We start from the raw sequence: 20,092 nt of genomic DNA on the forward strand, positions 1-20,092 counted from the left end.
TTATTTATTTTTATTACAAATTCATATATACAGAGAGGAGGAGAGACAGAGAGGAAGATCTTCCATCCAATGATTCACTCCCCAAGTGAGCCGCAACGGCTGGTGCTGCGCCGATCCGAAGTAAGGAGCCAGGAACTTCCTCCAGGTCTCCCTTGCAGGTGCAGAGTCCCAAGACTTTGGGCCGTCCTCGACTGCTTTCTCAGGCCACAAGCAGGGCAAGTGGATGGGAAGTGCAGCTGCCGGGATTAGAACCGGCACCCATATGGGATCCCGGGGCTTTCAAGGCGAGGACTTTAGCCGCTAGGCCACGCCGCCGGGCCCTGATTTTGTTTAATTTTTAATGTGAGATCAAATTAGATTACCCCTTGCCTTCATCGACATTATTTTTTGAACTCGGGAGTTTTTGGTTTTGTTTTGTTTTTTGTTTTGTTTATGTATCTTTATTTGAAAGATGTGCAGAGAGACTGATCTTCCATGCTCTGATTTGCTCCCCAAAGGCTGCCAGGAGCCAACAGCTTCTTCCTGGCCTCTGAACGGGTGCAGGGGTGCAAGGACTTGGGCCATCCTCCCAAGCCATAAGTAGGACTCTGGATTAGAAGTGGAGCAGCCAGGACACAAACTGGCACCCAAACGGGATGCCGGCACTTGCAGGGAGAGGATTAGCCTATTGAGCCACTGCCCCACCTCAAGCTCGGAGATTCTTCCCTGGCCTCTGGTCTTTGCACTCAAGTCACAAATGATCACTTCATGATTAGAAATGGAACCTGGAAGAAAAAGCTATGGCGAGAGCCTGCTAGAAAGAGAAATCTGAGTAGCCTAACAAGCAGGCTGTTTCAGGGCCGCGGAAGGTGGGGTTCCTTTTCACATGAATGTGATTGCAGTTCGCTTCAAACACTAAATTCAATCCCATTTGCTTCCTCCTGGCAGTGGCTTCAGTAGATGGAAATGATAATATAAATGTTACATAGTCGTTACCTTTTTTCATAGTTTTATATTTTTGTCTATTCCCTCCATATTCCCAACTTTTGATCCTTCTGTAAATCCTAATCACAGTTTGATTTTATTCTTAAAAGAGTGGCCCACCGGGCCCGGCGGCGTGGCCTAGCGGCTAAAGTCCTCGCCTTGAAAGCCCCGGGATCCCATATGGGCACTGGTTCTAATCCCGGCAGCTCCACTTCCCATCCAGCTCCCTGCCTGTGGCCTGGGAAAGCAGTCGAGGACGGCCCAAAGCCTTGGGACATTGCACCCGCATGGGAGACCCGGAAGAGGTTCTTGGTCCCGGCATCGGATTGGCGCGCACCGGCCCGTTGCGGCTCACTTGGGGAGTGAATCATCGGATGGAAGATCTTCCTCTCTGTCTCTCCTCCTCTCTGTATATCCGGCTTTCCAATAATAATAAAATCTTTACCAAAAAAAAAAAAAGAGTGGCCCACTGAAAAGTTTCCTCCTTTAAAAAAAAAAAAAAAAAAAAGCAGTCTTTCCTGCTTTAGTTAGCGCTGCTTTAGTTTACCATAATGGAAATTGAAAACAAGAAGAATCTGAGCACTCCATCCTGCTCGGCTTCTGTGGCAAGAATCAGAACATTGGATTAAAGACTGCCTCTTTCAGCTTGCATATGTGCAGGCTGTGTGGGTATGAGACGGTCTTAATTTGAAGTATCTGATTTTTTATGGTATAGTCATTATGAGGAGCCTCATAATATATTAAGAGTACAAAAAAAAAGCCTTCCCTTAGGAACTTCAGAAACTGATTAACCATCAGAATGTTACCTGGTAAATGTAATAATAAAAAGACAAGCAAAATAAAACATTCAAGTGAAGGAAACAGCACAATAGAAAACCTTGCTCCCCTCAGTGAACCACTGTTGGACCACAGTTGAAACACTGTTCTGGGATCTTGACATAGAGTACTCTCTTACTTGCTTTAAGACTGCCCTGTTGGCATCTTAACTGTCAAACTGACAATTTAAAGCACTGATTCCCAGTACTTAGATTCTATCAGAAATCACCTGATGATCTTATTCAAGTAGATGATCAGGATCCACCCCAACTGTGAGTCCACATGGTTCCCTTTTTTTATTTGAAAGGTGTAATGACACGGGCAGACCTTTCATCCATTGGTTCTCTCTCAAATAACCACTAAGGCCAGAACTGATCCAGGACCAGACCAGGAGCCTACCTAGTCCCCCAGGGTGCAAGGGCCTCACACCTGGACCAGTGTCTGTCTCCACACACACGAGTAGGGAGGTAGAAGGGATGATTACCTGGGAGGCCACTTCAGTATAAAAGGTGACGTTGCAAAGGGCAGTTCCGCCTGCTTCGTCACACCCAGACCCCAGAATAGTTGCATTTCTAACAAGTACACAGGTGATGCTGAGCCTTGTGATCCAGACTATGATTTTACCACAGCCAGAGTATCTAAATTTGAAATATGTGAGTGGCTTGCTCATCTAGCCATCGATTGTTGCAGATCTATTTATCTGGACTTGAGCCCCTGTCAGGCGCTTTGTCCTTCCTCACGAAGTGGAGCAGAGGTGAAGCCTCCCTGAAGAAGTCTAGTCTTGAACAGAATCATTAGGGCTAGCATAAAATATAAGTTACTATCAGCTGTTCAGTGCTCAGCGTACCAAGGACCACAAATATTGTGTCTCATTTAATCCTTGTAGTTTTATGAATAAGGACATATAATCCTTATTTGAGATGGAAAGAGCTGTGAGGAAGGTTACATGTTCTCCAGAATCTATACAATGTATGTATGAAACAGCCCTCCTGCACTGTAAGAGTTTGTGAGTGTTGGGCCAGGGGTGGGTGCAGTGATTGGCCCTACCTTAAGAAATCAGAAGAGATCACTGGAGCATAAAAATGAGAGATGGCCAGGTAACTTGGAGCTGTGAGTATTTCCAAGCTGAGTGAACAGTTTCTGTGATGCCAAGGAAACCTGACAGAACATATGTTCCAGGTATTGCAGAGTTACACAAGGTTTTTACACAGCAAACCGCCAGCAGTCTAAGAGGAAAAGAGACCTTGTAAGACAGAGGTCAAGTTATGAAGATTTTGTATACTCAGCTAAGAGATTTTAAAAATAGAATTCTGTTTTTGTACTCATTCTCCTGTAACTTTGATTTCTATAAGCCAGTGGTTCTCAAACCATGATCAGACTGCAAAATCAGCATTACCTGGGAACTTGCCCTCCTGAATCAGAAACTTACCCAGTAATGTGCTTTAACAAGATCTCTGAATGACCAGTGTACACTAAAGTTTGATCCCACTGCAATAGATTGGTGCATTCTTGAATAATAGCTTCTGTTTAGTCACAAGTCATTGTAGTAATGCCAGTGTATGTGTAACAGATTCTGTTAGTGCATAGCAGTCAGCAGAGGTGAATACTTCATTAACAGATGCACATCTCCAGTATGATCCGTTTATACCTTGCGAGCCTGTTTGAATCAGAAAAACGGTTGGTTAGGTCAGCATTAAATATCATTCCTTATCTGTAAGAATGATTTGGATAATTTGCTGATAATTTTAATTATCAAAAACATGAAGCAGTATTTTTTTTTCAGTTGCTTGATGGCATATGAAACTGTTAGTGAGTTAGCAGTTAATTAGTTTAAAGATTTGTTAGTTTTTATCAGAAAGGCAGATATGTAGGGAGGAGGAATGCCAGATAGATGTTCCATCTACTGGTTCACAGTGGTCAGAACCAGGAGCCGCCTCCAGGTCTCCCACGTGGGTGCAGGTTCCCAAGGAACTGGGCCATCCTCTGCTGCCAAAGGCCGCAAGAAGGGAATTGGATAGGAAGTAGAGCAGCTGCTACATGAACTCCATGTGGAGTGCTGGCAGTTCCTGGTGGAGGATTAACCTGTTGAGCCACAATGCTGGGCCCTGAAGTAGTTCATTTATACCAGATGAGTTAAAGAATCAAAAGTCTTGAAATAAAGTAAATTCCTAACATGGAAGAGAAAAATACAATCTCAGATTCTGAAGTGGATATCTGAACCAGTCACTTTTTTTGCCAGGTTAGAGTTGGTATTTGCGGTAAATATATGGTATTTGGCATTGCTACTCTATTTACATTAAAGCTTGTGGTTTATGTACTTCTGTGGTTTTTAGTTCTGTGTAGTCATACTTTGTTTTACACAACTCTAGAAACATTTAAAGCCCAACATGTATAAAATATGTGTTAATGATGTATGTCTTTTCAGTTATTCGATATACAGAATCCCTTCTGTAAGATTGCAGCAAATGGAGTAGGCGCTATACTTGATGTAGACAGGCTTATGTTGCCAGCTGGGATTGGGATGTGAGGGATGGAGAAGCGGGCCGGGCCGTTCACTGAGGCTTTGACACCAACTTCTGCACTTTTCAGATGGGGAAACCAGGGTCCAGGAAGGGTAAAGAGGTCTGCTGGAGGTCACAGGGGAAGCGAATAGCAGAACCAGGATTACAACCAGATCTTCCCGGGTTATAATGTAAATGCGTCTCCAGGCCTACATCTGATAGAATGTTACAGTGGCACACCATCTGTGTAAAACATTCTATCTAACATCTTTCCAGACAAGATACTTGATGAAGAGGAATAATATTTTGAAAAAAAAAAAATTTAACTTTTGTATTGATATAGTAAAGTACCAGATATTTATTTGCAAAAATTATTTTTTTAAATACTAGCTCTAGTAACTTATTCAAAATGTATAAAAATCCCAAGAACAGAATGTAAATTTTTATTCCATGACAAAATAGAAACTTCTGAGGACAGTTCAGTATTCTGTGTCATCATATAAATGCTAAAACGATATGTGGATTTACTACCTAAATTGCTTTCGGTACTTTCAGGGAAAAACTAATCTAAAACACTTAACTTGTAAGGTGTCTTTGGTTTTGGTTTTGGTTTTTGCAGCAAGTAAAACATACAAAGCATGTGGGTCTGCCTGAATGTTAAGCTTGTTAACCAGTCCTGCACAAAAACCATCTGATTTATTTGGAGAAGCCAGTTCTACTAATTGAAAAATTAAAAGCCAAATAATAAATTTTATAGAAGAAAAATCATCTGTTTTAATCAATAAATAACCATGAAAGGCAGTTTGAACTGATTTAGTGACATTCATGAGATAAAGACAGAACTCTTTCAAAATGTGTTAAGACTACTTAAAATTGGAAACTCCAGGAATTAAAAATTATTTTTAAAGTAGCATTTATGTGTGAAAAAAATATGTATATATACACACACACAGATATAACCTATGTGAATTAAAAACTGTTGAAACCACTGAGTTTTTTTTAAAGTTATCTATTAACTGAGACCCTCACTTTTAAAATGAAAGCTCTGATGAATACTAAACTTGTGAGAATAGACTTTAATAAGCTATTTTAAATCACTGTATTTAACTTTGTGTAAAACCAGTTGTCTTTTACATTCTTTTAAATTTGGAAGGACATCTACATTTTTTTAGAATAATTTACTGAAATATTCTCATTTTTTCCAGTGCGTCTGGGGGAGGTGTTGTAGCCATTGACAACAAAATAGAACAAGCAATGGTAAGTGGCATGTACAGTCTCTCGGGTCGTAGGTTACTGGTTGTGTGCAGCACCTGCTTTCTGTCAGTTCCAAAAAACATACATCTAACTTCTTGAAACCAAAGATAACTAAATGATAGATTTTAGTAGTGATTTAGTTGAAGAAGCAAGGACAATGAGAATTTTTAATTCAGAAAACCAGTTGAATGAATTTTTTTCCAATTTGGAACAAAAATAAGTTCTTCATTGTGAAGAACTGCTTGAAGGAGGATGTTCCCAGAAGATTTTAGTATTCAGAGTAGGCAGCCCCCGTGTGAAGTGAGGACGTCAGCGGAATAGCTCTGTCGTCATTTGATCATTTCAGGCGCTGTTTATTCAGCGTTAAAAAATATGGTAGTTCTTGGTTCTGATTTCTACCGTGAGCAAATCCTGCCTTCCTGCTCTAGTCAGAAAGTGGATGTTTGTACTTTGTTTCCCATAGGCCAAGGAAAGACCCAGGAAGAATATTAAAAACAGGAGCAGGAAAACTAATATAAAAACACAATTTATAAGGCACCATGTAGGCTAGAAGCAAATAACTCCAACTTTCTTTTTCTTTTTTTTTTTTTACATTCCTAATTTTTTTGCCCACAGGATCTGGTGAAAAGCCATTTGATGTATGCAGTAAGAGAAGAAGTGGAAGTTCTAAAGGAACAAATAAAAGAATTAGTTGAAAGAAACTGTTTACTTGAACGAGAAAATGCACTGTTAAAATCTCTGTCCAACAACGATCAGTTATCCCAACTCCCAGCCCCGCCGGCCAATCCTGGCAGCACTTCCCAACAGCAGGCAGCCACAGCACAGCCTCCGCAGCAGCCTCCGCAGCAGCCCAATGTCTCCTCAGCATAAAGCTTCCTTACGCCTCGGCAAGACAAAAACTGAGAGCAACCTATCCTTGTGTGCCACTGGTGTTCTTTCCACTTTGTACGAACGCAAGTAGCCATGCTTCGGTTGTGTGTTTGGCCTTTTCAGTATTAGACAATCATTCTCCAGGAGCTTTTCCTCTCTGAGATGTCACACACCACTGTTGGTTTCCAGTTCTGTGTCATCAGTACACGAGGAAAATAATAGATGGGGTTTAGTAAAGCGAGCAGTCTGCGTTTTCCCTGGTGCGCATGAACGGGATCGTTAAGAATTCTGGTGGCTCTCCCATGTTTCCTCTTTCCCATGCGTTTGCCTGGAGCCTTCCTGTCACATTATAAATAACAGTTCACCCAGAGAGCCACTTGTCTTTCACTATCAGTAACATTGCCTAAGTAAGTTTTCATTTATTTGTGTTTTATTTATTACAGGGCTGCTATTTTCATAATGTACATGAACAATGTCACAGAACTTTTTAAATTTTTTTGATTCTAAGTATAAGTAAAGGGATTGAGAGACAGGATTGCATTTAATAGATAAACCGTTTAGGCAATAATTGAACAAAAGAATCCTGGCATATTTCTAACACTAATGGCAATTATCTTTGGTATTTATTTCCAGTAGTAAAGAGCCAGCTTGAATGTAAATTTTGTATAGTGTAAGTATGAAGAACTTAGTGCAACTGTACAGGTAGTCACCAGTTATTGTGATATAATAAATAATTGGGCTATTTTGATGAAGAAAACTTTGTTCATTTGTTTCTACTTTCTAATAGAGAAATTGCCACGATTCCTCTGCTTTTCGACATTTCGTATGACTTTTTTTTCGGGTGGGAATAAAAAGCTGTGAAATTGTTCAACCTACTTTGTAACCAAAGAAGCAAAGTTGTGTAATGGAGTTTTCTTTTTTGTTTTTGTTTTTGTTTTTTTTTATAATGCACATTCTTTATGTATTTTTATTTAGTGTTTCCTTGGTCACAATTTCTTTGCTGTCTAGCATGATCTGCATGACCTATAATCTTTGAACCACTTTCGTACCTCATGTTTTTATCCAGCACTCTTATTGTAAAGTGTACTAGTCTGTGAACAATGTCAAATCAAAAAGAACGGACAGGTAGTTTGCTGGAGCTGAGCTAGTGTGCAATACACTAGGTGTAAAAAACCATGAAGTGAGCCAGCCTTTGTTCATTTAAAATGGTGTTTCGAATTTCGTATGCAGAACACGTTTTGTTACATTGCAGATTTTAATGTATTTAATAAATGCAACATGCAGATTAAGTGCAGTGTATACTGAGTATTTAAATTAAAATGTACATTTCATAAATACAGTTTCAAGAAAAAGCATCATTTTGTGTATACTAACACATTAAGTGTATGTCAGAAATTGATGTATAAATATATATTTTAACACATTTTCTGAAATTAAACTGCAGTTTTGTTGAAATATTTGGGTCCATATGTGTTCACAATTTGACTAGGTTTGTATTTTCATAGTTCAAAGTATTACTTAAATGAAAACCTCTGTTATTAGTGACTTAATCATAGTTCTTGAATTTTCAAAGTAAGATAATTTAAAGATTGCAAGAATGGTGAGCAATATTTGTACTCAATATTCATATTATGTTAATGATATGAATAGGAAATCCTTGTCTACCAAAACTTTTACTTGAATTCAGAAAGGTGCCTGTAGAAACCCACACACGCTGTGTCTGTCGCCAGCTAGCTAATCAGGACTTGAGGAGACTCGGTTAGTTAGCTCTCCGTGTCAGAGGGGTAAGCGTTCTGTGTCTGTTTTGAAATAAAAACCATGTTAGCCACAAACAAAAGGCCTAAAATCAGGGTGTACGTGGGATTGCCCAAATGTTTTATGTTCTTGTGCTGCAAGATGTGTAGTTACCAGATTTTTTTTAATGTTCATTATTTACATTAGAAATAATTAAAAGGAATAAGTACACAGGATGTGGAGTGAGATGCTGAGTCCACCGTAGGTGAAATAAAATGGGAGACTTTGCTGTTTAAATGGTCAAAGGTTTGTGCCTCCGTACCACTACCAGTGTGGCACACTGACAGAGAAACTAGAGCAGAAGGGAGCTGGAATTTTTGTGGAAATAAAAGATAAGCTTTGATTCTGAAGATATACAAACTCTATATTAAGAATAATAGCTTTCAGCAAGGAATTGGTTGATACATGAAGGATTAAAGTTGAGACTAAGCAATTGTTACTGTTTTTACATTTAAGAAAATGTAAAGGAAATAAAGCATGGGTAGCTCACGTAAGAAATAATGGCAGTTCCTGAAGTTTCAGCTTGCACTTGGAACCTGATGTGAATTCACATTCTTGACAAATTGTTGTTAAACAGGGCAGTGTAGAAAGACAAGCTTTCCTGTGTACTATGAAAGTAACTTGGCAATATGTTTCAAGAGCCTTAAATATTAATAAAGTTCATTTCAGTGATGTAAGAAGATCCTCAACTCTCGTGCAATATTCAGAAGCGCAAAATTGTTCTGGTGTCTGCTCTCCCATACGTCCGTCCGTCCTTAGAGCCTGCGCACCCGCCTCCCCCTCACCCAGGAAATGCTGTGCGAGGAAGCCTTTGCATCCAGATTTGCCCTCGGGAGACACACCCACTGTCCAACATGAAAACAAATTTAGAGTGAGACAACTCTTAGGCTTTCCAGCATCTCACCGATACGCTGTTTATGGAAACCTCAAGCATGCGTCCAACTGGTTGGTCTCTATGGTTTTCCCTTGGAGAACTAGGGTGTCCTGCCCTGCAGAGGGGGATCATTGGCCCAGGTACCAGGTTGAAAGTACATGGGAATGCCGCCTGCTTTCACATTCTCGGTACAATGACCATGGAGCACTGTTGAGTCAAGAATCTGTCTGATTCAGGAATACAATTATGATTTAGGCCTACCTTCCCCAAAGAAAATCCATTTAAAATAATTCTAATGTAATCACAGTTTGACATGCATACAAAAGTAGGGAGTGGGAGGCATTAAGTGTTCGGATATTTTAATGTAACTAAGTTAAAACTGAATTTATTGAAGTTGATCTCTAATACTCTAATTAGAAGTATTCAGTATATATTACAAGCAAGTCCCCAGTGATAGTGGGGACTGTCCCTGCCATTATGAGAACTTTCACAAATCAGTGTGAAATACTTTTAAGTTTCAACATTACTAATCAGCATGTCTGTTACTAATGGAAATAGTATTTGTTACTCAGAAATAAAATAGCTCGCTTGAAGATGATCTTGAAGTAAAAAAAAAAAAAGTTTTATAGCATAGTGGCTACAAATGGATTCTGTTCTGTTCGATAATTCTGATAAAAGGACAAAGTCCAGGCTATAGACAGGCCAACTGCTTCAACTCAGCAAGGAATATTGGCCGTTTTATGCCCTCCAGGGTGGATGGTTTTTGTCAGGGTAGGTTTTCTGAAAGGTGACTCCTGCGTCTTAGAAGATCCAGTTAGCCCAGGATAAGAACTTGCCAAGCACAGGGATGATTAAAGGACAGCATGAACAAACAAGGCTCCTTGGGAGGCGGCACAACTCCCCATCAACCTTCCCGGCTTTGGCATCTGTTCCGAAACCAGTGATTTTAAGGAATGGGGCATGGTGCCAGATGGAAGTTAGATTAACAGAGCTGAAAAGAAGCTAAGAAATAATTGAGATACAGCAAGTGATCCAAAAAAGATAACTAGAAAGGCAAAGTTAGGCAATTTTGTGAAGCTCAGGAAGGAAATTTGTTGTGTGTCACTGTGCTAGTTCCCCCTCCAGGAGGATCAAGCCATTCCCTACATCAGGTGCCCTGTTTTCTTGCCCCTTGGCGAGGAGGGATTCATACTTTAAAGTTTGAGACTGTATTTCTATGGAATGAAAGCCTTTGTTTCAGGTTCAAGGAATTTCAAGAACAAGAGGGTAGGGGAAAAATAGAAGCACTTTGGTGGTCACTTTATTCCTCTCTAAATTTAACCCTAAAGGTAAACAAAATTGAATGCTTTTGTAGTGACTAGGATTAGCAGAGCTCCAAAGGCTGTAAGAGCTTTCCCCTGCTCCCTGTAAAGGAGAAGGGGTCTGGCCCTGTTGCAGATAATGACAGCCTGAGTGAGGAAGGTTTTCTAGGCGTTTGCTTTTCATGCTTTGACAAAGGTTGATCTCAGCAGGCAGCTTCTGCATAAATTCCCTGTCTGTGCAGAACGGGGCCATCCTTTTCATTGTTTCTGCCGCAAAGCACCTACTGATCCAATTTTCTGTTTTCTAGCAATACTGAGTTTATTCCCTAGTAATACATATACAGCTTTATCTACCCTTTGGGACATTCCAGGATACATCCCTAATACTTTTCTATACCAGTTCATATCATTGCTGTCCCAAGACCTCTTTTAATGCATGTATCTCCTTTGTAGATAGGAGAATTGCTATGCAAACGTTTTCGTGGCTGTTGACCTAGTAGAGTGGGACTGATATGACCTGCTGTGTTCACAGACAAGAAATACTGAGTGGGGCTCTATACAAAGCAAGTGTAAGTTCACAGACATCCTTTTTGTTTTTTAACAGAATCATCAAAAAATAAAGCCTTTTGAGATTAGTAATGGAGAAAGAGTTGCTCTTTTGCATTGGTACAGTGCACTTGATGACTGCATTTCTTTTATATACCTGGATGGTGAATTAACTTTTATAGAGTTAGGCAGTTTAGGGGAAATTTCCCGACCATCTGAAACCATGGGACCAGACTTACTCAAGTTTACAGACCAACACCTTGTCTTCAGGAACAGGCATCCCTTTGAAGGAGGGAAACAAAGGGTGTGCTAACTCAGACCCTAAGAATAACTGACTCAAAACAAGGCAATGCTGCCCTTTCACTTGGCCCTCCAAAAAGCTCAAGCCACCTGTGCACGTGAGTCTCCTGCACTCCTGCAGTATTTCCACATAACTTCTACAAAACACTCTTGGCCACTGCAGTTTGGAAGGATCACAGGCCTCGCTGTCATTTCAAAAGCAAGCAAGGGTCTGTAGATGAGCTCACATCTGAGGCTTTCTCTGGACGGCCAGGGAACCTGACATGGCCCCATCCTTGGGCAAGAGATGATATACAATCAGTGTTGAATTCTACTTTTATTATTTAATCACTATCAGGTGGTATACTTGCATGGACAAAAAACACTCCTGAGATGCAATTCTGCTCTATTTCACTTCACTCTAAATATATATCATAATGTGTAGACCTCATGTCATTGATAAAAGGTTCATATAAATCAACAGAAATATTGCCATGTGAAAACCTTTTGCCAGGAAGCAAGTTAAAAATCACCAAAACAGCTTTCCTTCAAATAAAACTTTTAGAAAAAGGGGAGTTGGTAAAAGCCTCTGAGATGGCCCCTGTAGAGGAGGAACTATCTGAAAGAGGTGTTTACACATGTTTAATATGTTAAGTCTGTAGCTAATGGAGCTGATTTAGATCAAACTTCAACTAGAACAGGAGTTGTGTGTCGGGAATTATATCACCAATTGTCTCAGAAGCACCACTGTCAATCTTGGCTGACAAAATCCGCTCCCATTCAGTGAATCAAGAATAACTCAGGTGCCTGTAGCCAAAAAAAAAATTCTCTTATAAGAGCTGAGGCTCCAGAAGTAAACACAAATATACACTGAGTAAATGATGAAATGACATTTCAAACCAGTAAGGAAATAATGAGTCTGTCACTTTTTGATGGGACATTCCTTTGAAACATTAAAAGCTGTAAAAACACATAAGCAAATAGTTTTATAAATATGTGGTAACAGAATTTCCACCTCGGCAAAATCAAGAAGTTATACACTAGAACACAGACATGATCTCAGGTCCAATTGGTAAGCATTAAAAATACGTGTAAGTTAAGCTCTGGCAAGGGTGTGGAAAAACAAGAAATCCTAAAGGGCTTATGGTAAGTGTACAAATCAGTATGGTGCCTTTTAAAAGCAACCTGATACTATCTATGGCAATTCAAAATTAGCATACCCTGTGACGCAGTCATTTGAATTCTTAACACATTTAACCGAAAGAAACACTTAGATTCGCAAAGCAGATTGTTCAGTGGTGTCAACTGCACTTTTGCTTATAAAATACAAAAAAGCAAATGCCCATCAAAAGGGTGGAATACGGTATACATTACACAATCTAGTTCCATGCAAAATTTTTTGTGTGGAAATTCACTTCAAAATTGATAAGAATAGGAGACACCTGGATGTGCTGACATGGGAAGCTCTCCAGAATACAACGTTTTTATTGAAAGTTTGCAGGAAAAAAGTTAAAGGACAACACATAATACCATTGGTGTTCAATCACATGCTACACACATTCAAATGCACTCAATGCTGTGTACTGCACTTCTTAAGTACATGTTCGTGTATTATATAAAGATAGAAGTTCTGGAAGGATACTAACCAAACAGTTCACGATAGTTTGGTGGTGTGCATTACCTTTAACTGTACTGTTTGATGTTTTTGAATATGCATTCATATACTGTTTGTGAAATGACCAGTTAATAAATTAGAAATAAAAGAAAACAGGTGTTATCTTCTTGTCTTCCGCTGATGTCTCCTGTGGGGCCCTGGCTCTCAGCATCCTCAGCTTTCTCTACTCTCAGGAATTCTCTCTATTTTTGGAATTCAGAGACCAAGAGAGCTCTCATTCACTGAATCATGTGGCAAATGCCCACAAAAGCTCAAACTGGCCTGAGACGGAATCTGGAGCTGGCAACTCAATCAGAGGCCAGCACTTGAGTAGCAGGAGCCCAAGGAAGCCAGAGATGACCCCTGCCTTTGGTTAAACCACAGCGGCAGGAAGCTGCAGTGTGTAGTAGAGAAATCTCAGCTGTGGGGCTGTCTGCGTGCTAGGGAACCTTTCTGCTCCCCCACTTCTCTCTTCTTTGCCCTGCTCTGGCTTTACCTCAGTAATCACCCCCCTTCTGCCTCGAGATGCCTGCCCTCTCTTTGCCTGTCTGCCGCCTCCTCACCCCACTGCCTGCGGAGCTTATTACAGCTCAGCCTGATTTAGGCCCCACGGAGCCATGGAAGCTTGCTGCCAGGCTCTCCAGTGGCCATCTTGCTGCTAATTCCAGCTCACACATTTCAGTTTTTACTTTCTTTCACCTGTTTTAGCTAATTTCTCTTTACTATCATTTGATGAATCTAAGAGTTTTCTATTTTCCTTTTCAACTATAGGAGTTTCCCATATAAAAGGTATATAACAATAGTAAAATGTTTGGCTCAATTTGTCTTGGAATAGATTCATTTAGTCATTTTCATTAATTCTTATTACTGTTAGATTTATATGCATATCTACCTATTTATTTTGTATTTTCTCCTTAACATGTTTTCTAGGTTATTTCTGATTTATTAAATGGATCGTTTTATTATTCATTCTGTATTCCATGTCCATTGTTCCAGTGGTTACCTTACAGTCTAGTTCATCTTTTGTGGAAATTCTCAACTTTCTGCAAAAATTACAGAAATTGCCTAATGAGTTTCCATTTACCTATCACCCAGGTTAAACATTTAGCTACTCCTGACCAATCATGAATCATTTACCCTCCCACCCATTTTCCCATGAACCTCTGCATTGTTCTGAAGGAAATTCAAGGTAGATTTAATCCATATTTTTTCAGCATGTGTTTCTAAAGATTCTTAAGAAATATTAATATCCCCAACAGCATGATCCCATCTCAGAATCAGTAATACCACTTAAAATCTGGCCAGCAACTACATTTTCCTAGTAGTTGATTTTTTTTAGCATAAAGCAATTTTCATTTTTTAATATATATATTTTAATACATTTTATTATTATTATTATTTTTTAATACAGTTTCCCTTATCCCCTTCCCAGTTCCCTCCCCTCCAGTTGCTCTATATCATTACTAACATATAGTTCTTCATACTCAGTCATATGTCCATCATTGCGGGCATAGACAATGGCAAAGAGTCCAGAATCCTATTATCAAGATATAGTAAACAGGGCCTGACGGCATGGCCTAGCAGCTAAAGTCCTCACCTTGAAAGCCCCAGGATCCCATACGGGCGCCGGCTCTAATCCCGGCAGCTCCACTTCCCATCCAGTTCCCTGCTTGTGGCCTGGGAAAGCAGTTGAGGACGGCCCAAACCTTTGGGACACTGCACCCACGTGGGAGACCCGGAAGAGGTTCCAGGTTCCCGGCTTTGGATCGGCACATACTGGCCCATTGCGGCTCACTTGGGGAGTGAATCATCGGATGGAAGATCTTCCTCTCTGTCTCTCCTCCTCTCTGTATATCCGGCTTTCCAATAATAATAATAAAATCTTTTTAAAAAAAAGATATAGTAAACAGTTTTATTGTAAGTCTATTTTTGTCTGGAAGTAGAAATGCTTACCACACTATATCCTCACATGTGAATGTTAGTCTCCATTTCGCAGCTACTGTACATCTCCTTAAATGAAAAGTCATGATTCAAAATCAACAATAGAAAGAAAAGAAGAAATTTGCAATGCCATGAAGTTAAATGACATGTTACTAGACATGACAGTTTCCATTACACAGCTACTATACATCCCCTTAAATGAAAAGTCATGATACAAAATCAACAATAAAAAGAAAAATAGAAATTTACAATGCCTGAAGTTAAATGACATGTTACTAGATATGACAGTCTCCATTGCACGGTTACTATACATCCCCTTAAATGAAGAGCCACAAAACAAAATCAACTTCCGGGAGAAAAAAGAAATTAACAACATCAACAAGTTAAATAACATGCTACTAAATGACTAATGTGTAGCTAAAGAAATGAAAATCAAGAACCTTCTTGAAGAAAATGATGCCACTGCATGATCTACGAGTCATTCAATGATTTAATCAGAAGGAAGTTTTTTGAAGAGATGAAAACAACAAAACCCATGTGATATAGTTTCCGCTGATCTTTGTTGAAGTGTGTCTCCTCCAGACATTAAGCAGATGGGTTTTGTTTATTTAATCCAGTCTACTAATCTATGATGTTTGATTGAGCTTAAGCCATTTACATTCAGAGTTTAATATACATGGGTGTTACTTTGGTCCTGTCATTTTAGGAATGGGTTGTTCATTGGTTTGATCTTCTATTGTCATTTTACTGGGATATTCTTCACCTTTGCCTTTGGTTTTGGTGGGTGCCACTCCTCTTTTCTGTCAAGAGAACTTCTTGAAGTACCATTTGTAGGGCAGGTTTAGAAGAGGCTAATTGTTTTAGCTTTTCTTTACTGTGGAAGAATTTTATTTCATTTTCAAAGACAAAAGAAAGCTTAGCTGGATATGTTATCCTGGGCCGACAATTTTTTTCTTTTAGAATCTGGAATATGTCTCTCCATTCTCTTCTTGCCTGTAGAGTTTCCTGTGAGAGATCTCCTGTGAGCTTAATTGGCATTCCTTTATATGTCAATTGATTTTTTTCACGTGCACATTTCAGGATATTTTCCTTATGTTCGATTGAAGAGAGCTTGATTATCATATGTCGTGGTGAAGATCGCTTTGGATCAGGCCTGTTGGGAGTTCTGTGCCCCTCCTGGAACTTGTTTCCCAATTCTTTCTTCAGATTAGGGAAATTTTCCTTTATTATTTCATTAAATACATTTGCAAACTCAGCTTCTCTTTCTGCACCTTCTGGGACTCCCATAACTCTTATATTTGGCCTCTTAATAGTGTCTTTCAATTCTTGAATACTCTTTTTTGGCCTGATCCAGCTCTGCTTCCAGCTTTTTGTTTGCTTCGTCCTGATGACAGGAAATATCTTCCAATTCTGAGATTCTTTCTTCTGCTTTCTTCATTCTATTTTGGAGACTCTCCACTGTACTCTTAATTTGCTCTACTGTGTTCTTAATTTCTGATATACCAGCCTTGATTTGCTTTATTGCTTCCTTAAATTCTTTGAACTCTTGCATGAGCTTCTCATTTGTTGATCAGAATCTTTAAAATGAGTCTTACGGATTCTGTGTCCCTCATTTTCTCGATGTCTTCCTCAGTTAACTCTGAGGTTGGCATAGGGTTTTGCTCCTTTGCAGGAGAGTCTTCATTAATATTCATTGTGCTTTTGTCTTTTCTTTTGCTCTTGGTCATTGCACTTCTGGTTAGCAGAGTCTTGAATTCCTTGGGGCAGGTTTCTAAGCTTTGTCACCCACAGGTCTACAATGCGATTTTTTTTTTTTTTAGATTTATTCATTTTATTACAGCCAGATATACACAGAGGAGGAATGACAGAGAGGAAGATCTTCCATCCGATGATTCACTCCCCAAGTCAGCCGCAACGGGCCGGTATGCGCCGAACCGAAGCCGGGAACCTGGAACCTCTTCCGGGTTTCCACGTGGGTGCAGTGTCCCAATGCATTGGGCCATCCTTGACTGCCTTCCCAGGCCACAAGCAGGGAACTGGATGGGAAGTGGAGCTGCCGGGATTAGAACCGGCGCCCATATGGGATCCTGGGGCTTTCAAGGCGAGGACTTTAGCCACTAGGCCACGCCGCAGGGCCCAATGCGATTTTTTTTTTTTTTAAGATTTTTATTTTTATTACAAAGATATACAGAGAGGAGGAGAGACAGAGAGGAAGATGTTCCGTCCGATGATTCACTCCCCAAGTCAGCCGCAAAGGGCTGGTGTGTGCCGATCCGAAGCCGGGAACCAGGAACCTCTTCCGGGTCTCCCACGCGGGTGCAGTGTCCCAATGCATTGGGCCATCCTCGACTGCTTTCCCAGGTCACAAGCAGGGAGCTGGATGGGAAGTGGAGCTGCTGGGATTAGAACCAGCGCCCATATGGGATCCTGGCACGTTCAAGGCGAGGACTTTAGCTGCTAGGCTGCGCTGCCGGGCCCTACGATGCGATTTTTCTTATTGCTTTTGGTACACAACTTTTTGCTTGCAGCCATTTGTGCCACAAAATCCAGCGAGTTCCAGGTCAGGGTTCTTACGTCAGATTTCCACCGTGGTCTCCACAGCCCCAGCTCTTGTCTCACCACTCTCCACCTCCTATGATACCGTGCTGAGGCTGCACTGTTGTCTCTGCTACCTTTCTCCCACTTCTGGTTGGAGCAGGTCCCAGGATTAGAGAGACACCAGGTGTCCTATACAGTTAGGTTGTTGGTGGCGCTGATCTTGCTGGAACCTGTTGAACTTTAGGTCTGGGTGCCACACGGACCTATTTTGACCGGTATGCTGCCAGAGTCAGTATTATTTTCCTGTGCTACCAGTGCAATCACGGACTTCAGCAAGTTCTCGCGAGATTAGCACATGCGCAGTTCGCTATTGTCCCCTGCAGTCCCAAAGCTATTGCCACAGTGCCCAAAACAGCGCCTGATATACAACCACTACAGTTCTTGATCTGCTGGCCGTCAGATCCAAAGGCTACCCAGACCTGTCCTGGGTGGAATCCGTAGAATGCCATGTCGTTGCAGTTCCCAGAGACAGAAATGAGCTCACTCCCAGCTCAGCGCATGCTCCGTCCCTTCCCTTGCCCTTTCCTCCTTTCAGAAAATGGCGCCCAGTTCAGCTCTAAGGAGCTGACTGGGCTGTGAAATCCACGCTGTTCTCGCACTGCCCGTCTGAGATCTGCTGCTCTGTCTCTGCTCCTGGTCAAATCAAACGGACCAGCAGAACGGACAGTTCTTTGTCTGGGTTCACCACCCGAGCTCTCAGTGAAAGTCCCTTCCCACCTGGTTGCTGGTGGAGTTCCGGATGCTGGTGGAGGTCAGAACGCCGTGCTGGAGTATCAGTCTCTGCAACACCGCACCGTTGTGTCCGCTGCTTTCCTGTATCAGTCAGTCTCCAGGTACCCCTCTGCTGTTGTTCTGTCCCTTCCTATTTCCTGAAATATGTCCTCTGTGCTTCATCCTGATTAAATGTTTTTCCGTCCGCATAAACGTGTCCTTACCCTATTCCACCATCTTGATTCTCCACTAGTTAAATTTTTTTTTTTAAGATTTTATTCATTCTATTACAGCCAGATATACACAGAGGAGGAGAGACAGAGAGGAAGATCTTCTGTCCGATGATTCACTCCCCAAGTCAGCCGCAACGGGCCGATGCGTGCCGATCCAAAGCCGGGAACCTGGAACCTCTTCCGGGTCTCCCACACGGGTGCAGGGTCCCAATGCATTGGGCCGTCCTCAACTGCCTTCCCAGGCCACAAGCAGGGAGCTGGATGGGAAGTGGAGCTGCCGGGATTAGAACCGGCGCCCATATGGGATCCCGGGGCTTTCAAGGCGAGGACTTTAACCGCTAGGCCACGCCGCCAGGCCCTGCTAGTTGATTTCTCATCGTGCATTTATTTGACCCTGAACCAAAATAGTCCCTAGGAATGGTAACTGGTGGGCATGGTTCTGAATCTTTTCATTTTGAATTTCTAAACATCTGGATTGTGTGTCCTGCAGACTGAATTTTCCTGCTTGCATTCCTATAGTCTTTTCTCTTGTACTTCCTAAAAATTAGGTCTAGATCCTAATCAGGGTCAGGTTCATGTTTGTCAAAAGCAATTCATAAGTGATATTTATATGCTATCAAGTGTCAGCTGGTAATTTCTGTTTTATGATGTTGGCAGAACTGGTCGGTCTTTCTGGACCCACTAACCCTTCTCACTCATGGATGAAATTCTTCTCTGAAGAGAAACTTACCTTAATTGGGTACCCCATGATTCCTACATGAAAGACCAGGACTCAATTGTTTCATTTTTTAATCTTGAAAGAATAAATGAGTTTCTAGAAAGGGATAAAAATAAATAAATATGGAGTGATATAGGAAGCCTTAGTCTGGCATTTTATTCTAGAAAGAGGGAAGAAAGAATACAGTATGGGCATTTAGGATGCAGTGATTGAGATGTTGGTAGGGAGAAGTCCTGTAATAATAGCACAAGTTGTTGATGACAGGAAGTAAAGACTTGAACCGCTGCATCTGTTGAACTGCTGGAGCTTGGAGTTACTTCTGGGTCGGGTGATCCGTGAGGGGTTGGGGGTTGTGTCTGGGCAGAGTGGGGCCCGGTTCACAAGAAGCGAAAAGGAAAAAGCAGATCAGGGTTCCCTGAGGAGCCAGGCAGCAAAGAATGACCCAGGCCAGCAGGGGAGTTTCGTGCACTCACTTCCTGCCCCCTGAAGACTGGGCACGTTTTCTTTACAAGTGGGCAACAGGCCAGAGAAAGTCTACTGAAACGCCAAGGACATTCAGCATTGCAAGGTGAGTTCTAAGCAGGGCCATGACGAACAAAGCACTTGTGATAAACCCACTGTTAACCATGCCTTGTGTTCCATGAAGGCTGTTTTTTTTTTCTTTAAGACAATGTAATTCATTTATTTATGTGAAAAACTTACAAAGAGAGGGGAAGAGAGAGAGATTCCATCCCACTGGATCACTTTTTAGATGAGCACGGTAGCCAGGGCTGGGCAAGGTCAAAGTACGAGCCATAAGCTTCACATGATTGTGACATGTGGGTGACAGGGGCCACTCAGGCCGTCCTTTGCTGCTTTTCCCAGGCCATTAGCAAGGGGCTGAACTGAGAGTGGAGCAGCGGCTGGGACACAAACTAATGCCCGTATGGAGAGCTGGCATTGCAAATACCGGCTTTACCCACGACTCCACAATGCCAGCCCCAAAGGCCCGTTTCTGGATCATCCTTCTGGTCTTCCCTTGAATGCAAGGAGTTCAGGT

The 20,092-nt window shown here is 41.3% G+C and overlaps 1 protein-coding gene across 2 annotated transcripts in view; it reads left to right on the forward strand.

The window, feature by feature from the left end:
* TSC22D2 (TSC22 domain family member 2) overlaps positions 1–7,842 on the forward strand; it is a 50,153-nt gene extending 42,311 nt beyond the window's left edge. For both annotated transcript variants that reach the window (XM_058661431.1, XM_058661432.1), the window contains 2 exons: positions 5,486–5,537; positions 6,150–7,842. In XM_058661431.1, the coding sequence (XP_058517414.1) occupies positions 5,486–5,537; positions 6,150–6,404 (307 nt within the window). In that variant the 3' untranslated portion in view covers positions 6,405–7,842. The remainder of the gene's footprint in view (positions 1–5,485; positions 5,538–6,149) is intronic.
* Positions 7,843–20,092: the final 12,250 nt, after the last annotated feature.

This window comes from Ochotona princeps, chromosome 3, assembly GCF_030435755.1.
Source record: "Ochotona princeps isolate mOchPri1 chromosome 3, mOchPri1.hap1, whole genome shotgun sequence".
NCBI classification, from domain to species: Eukaryota; Metazoa; Chordata; class Mammalia; order Lagomorpha; family Ochotonidae; genus Ochotona; species Ochotona princeps.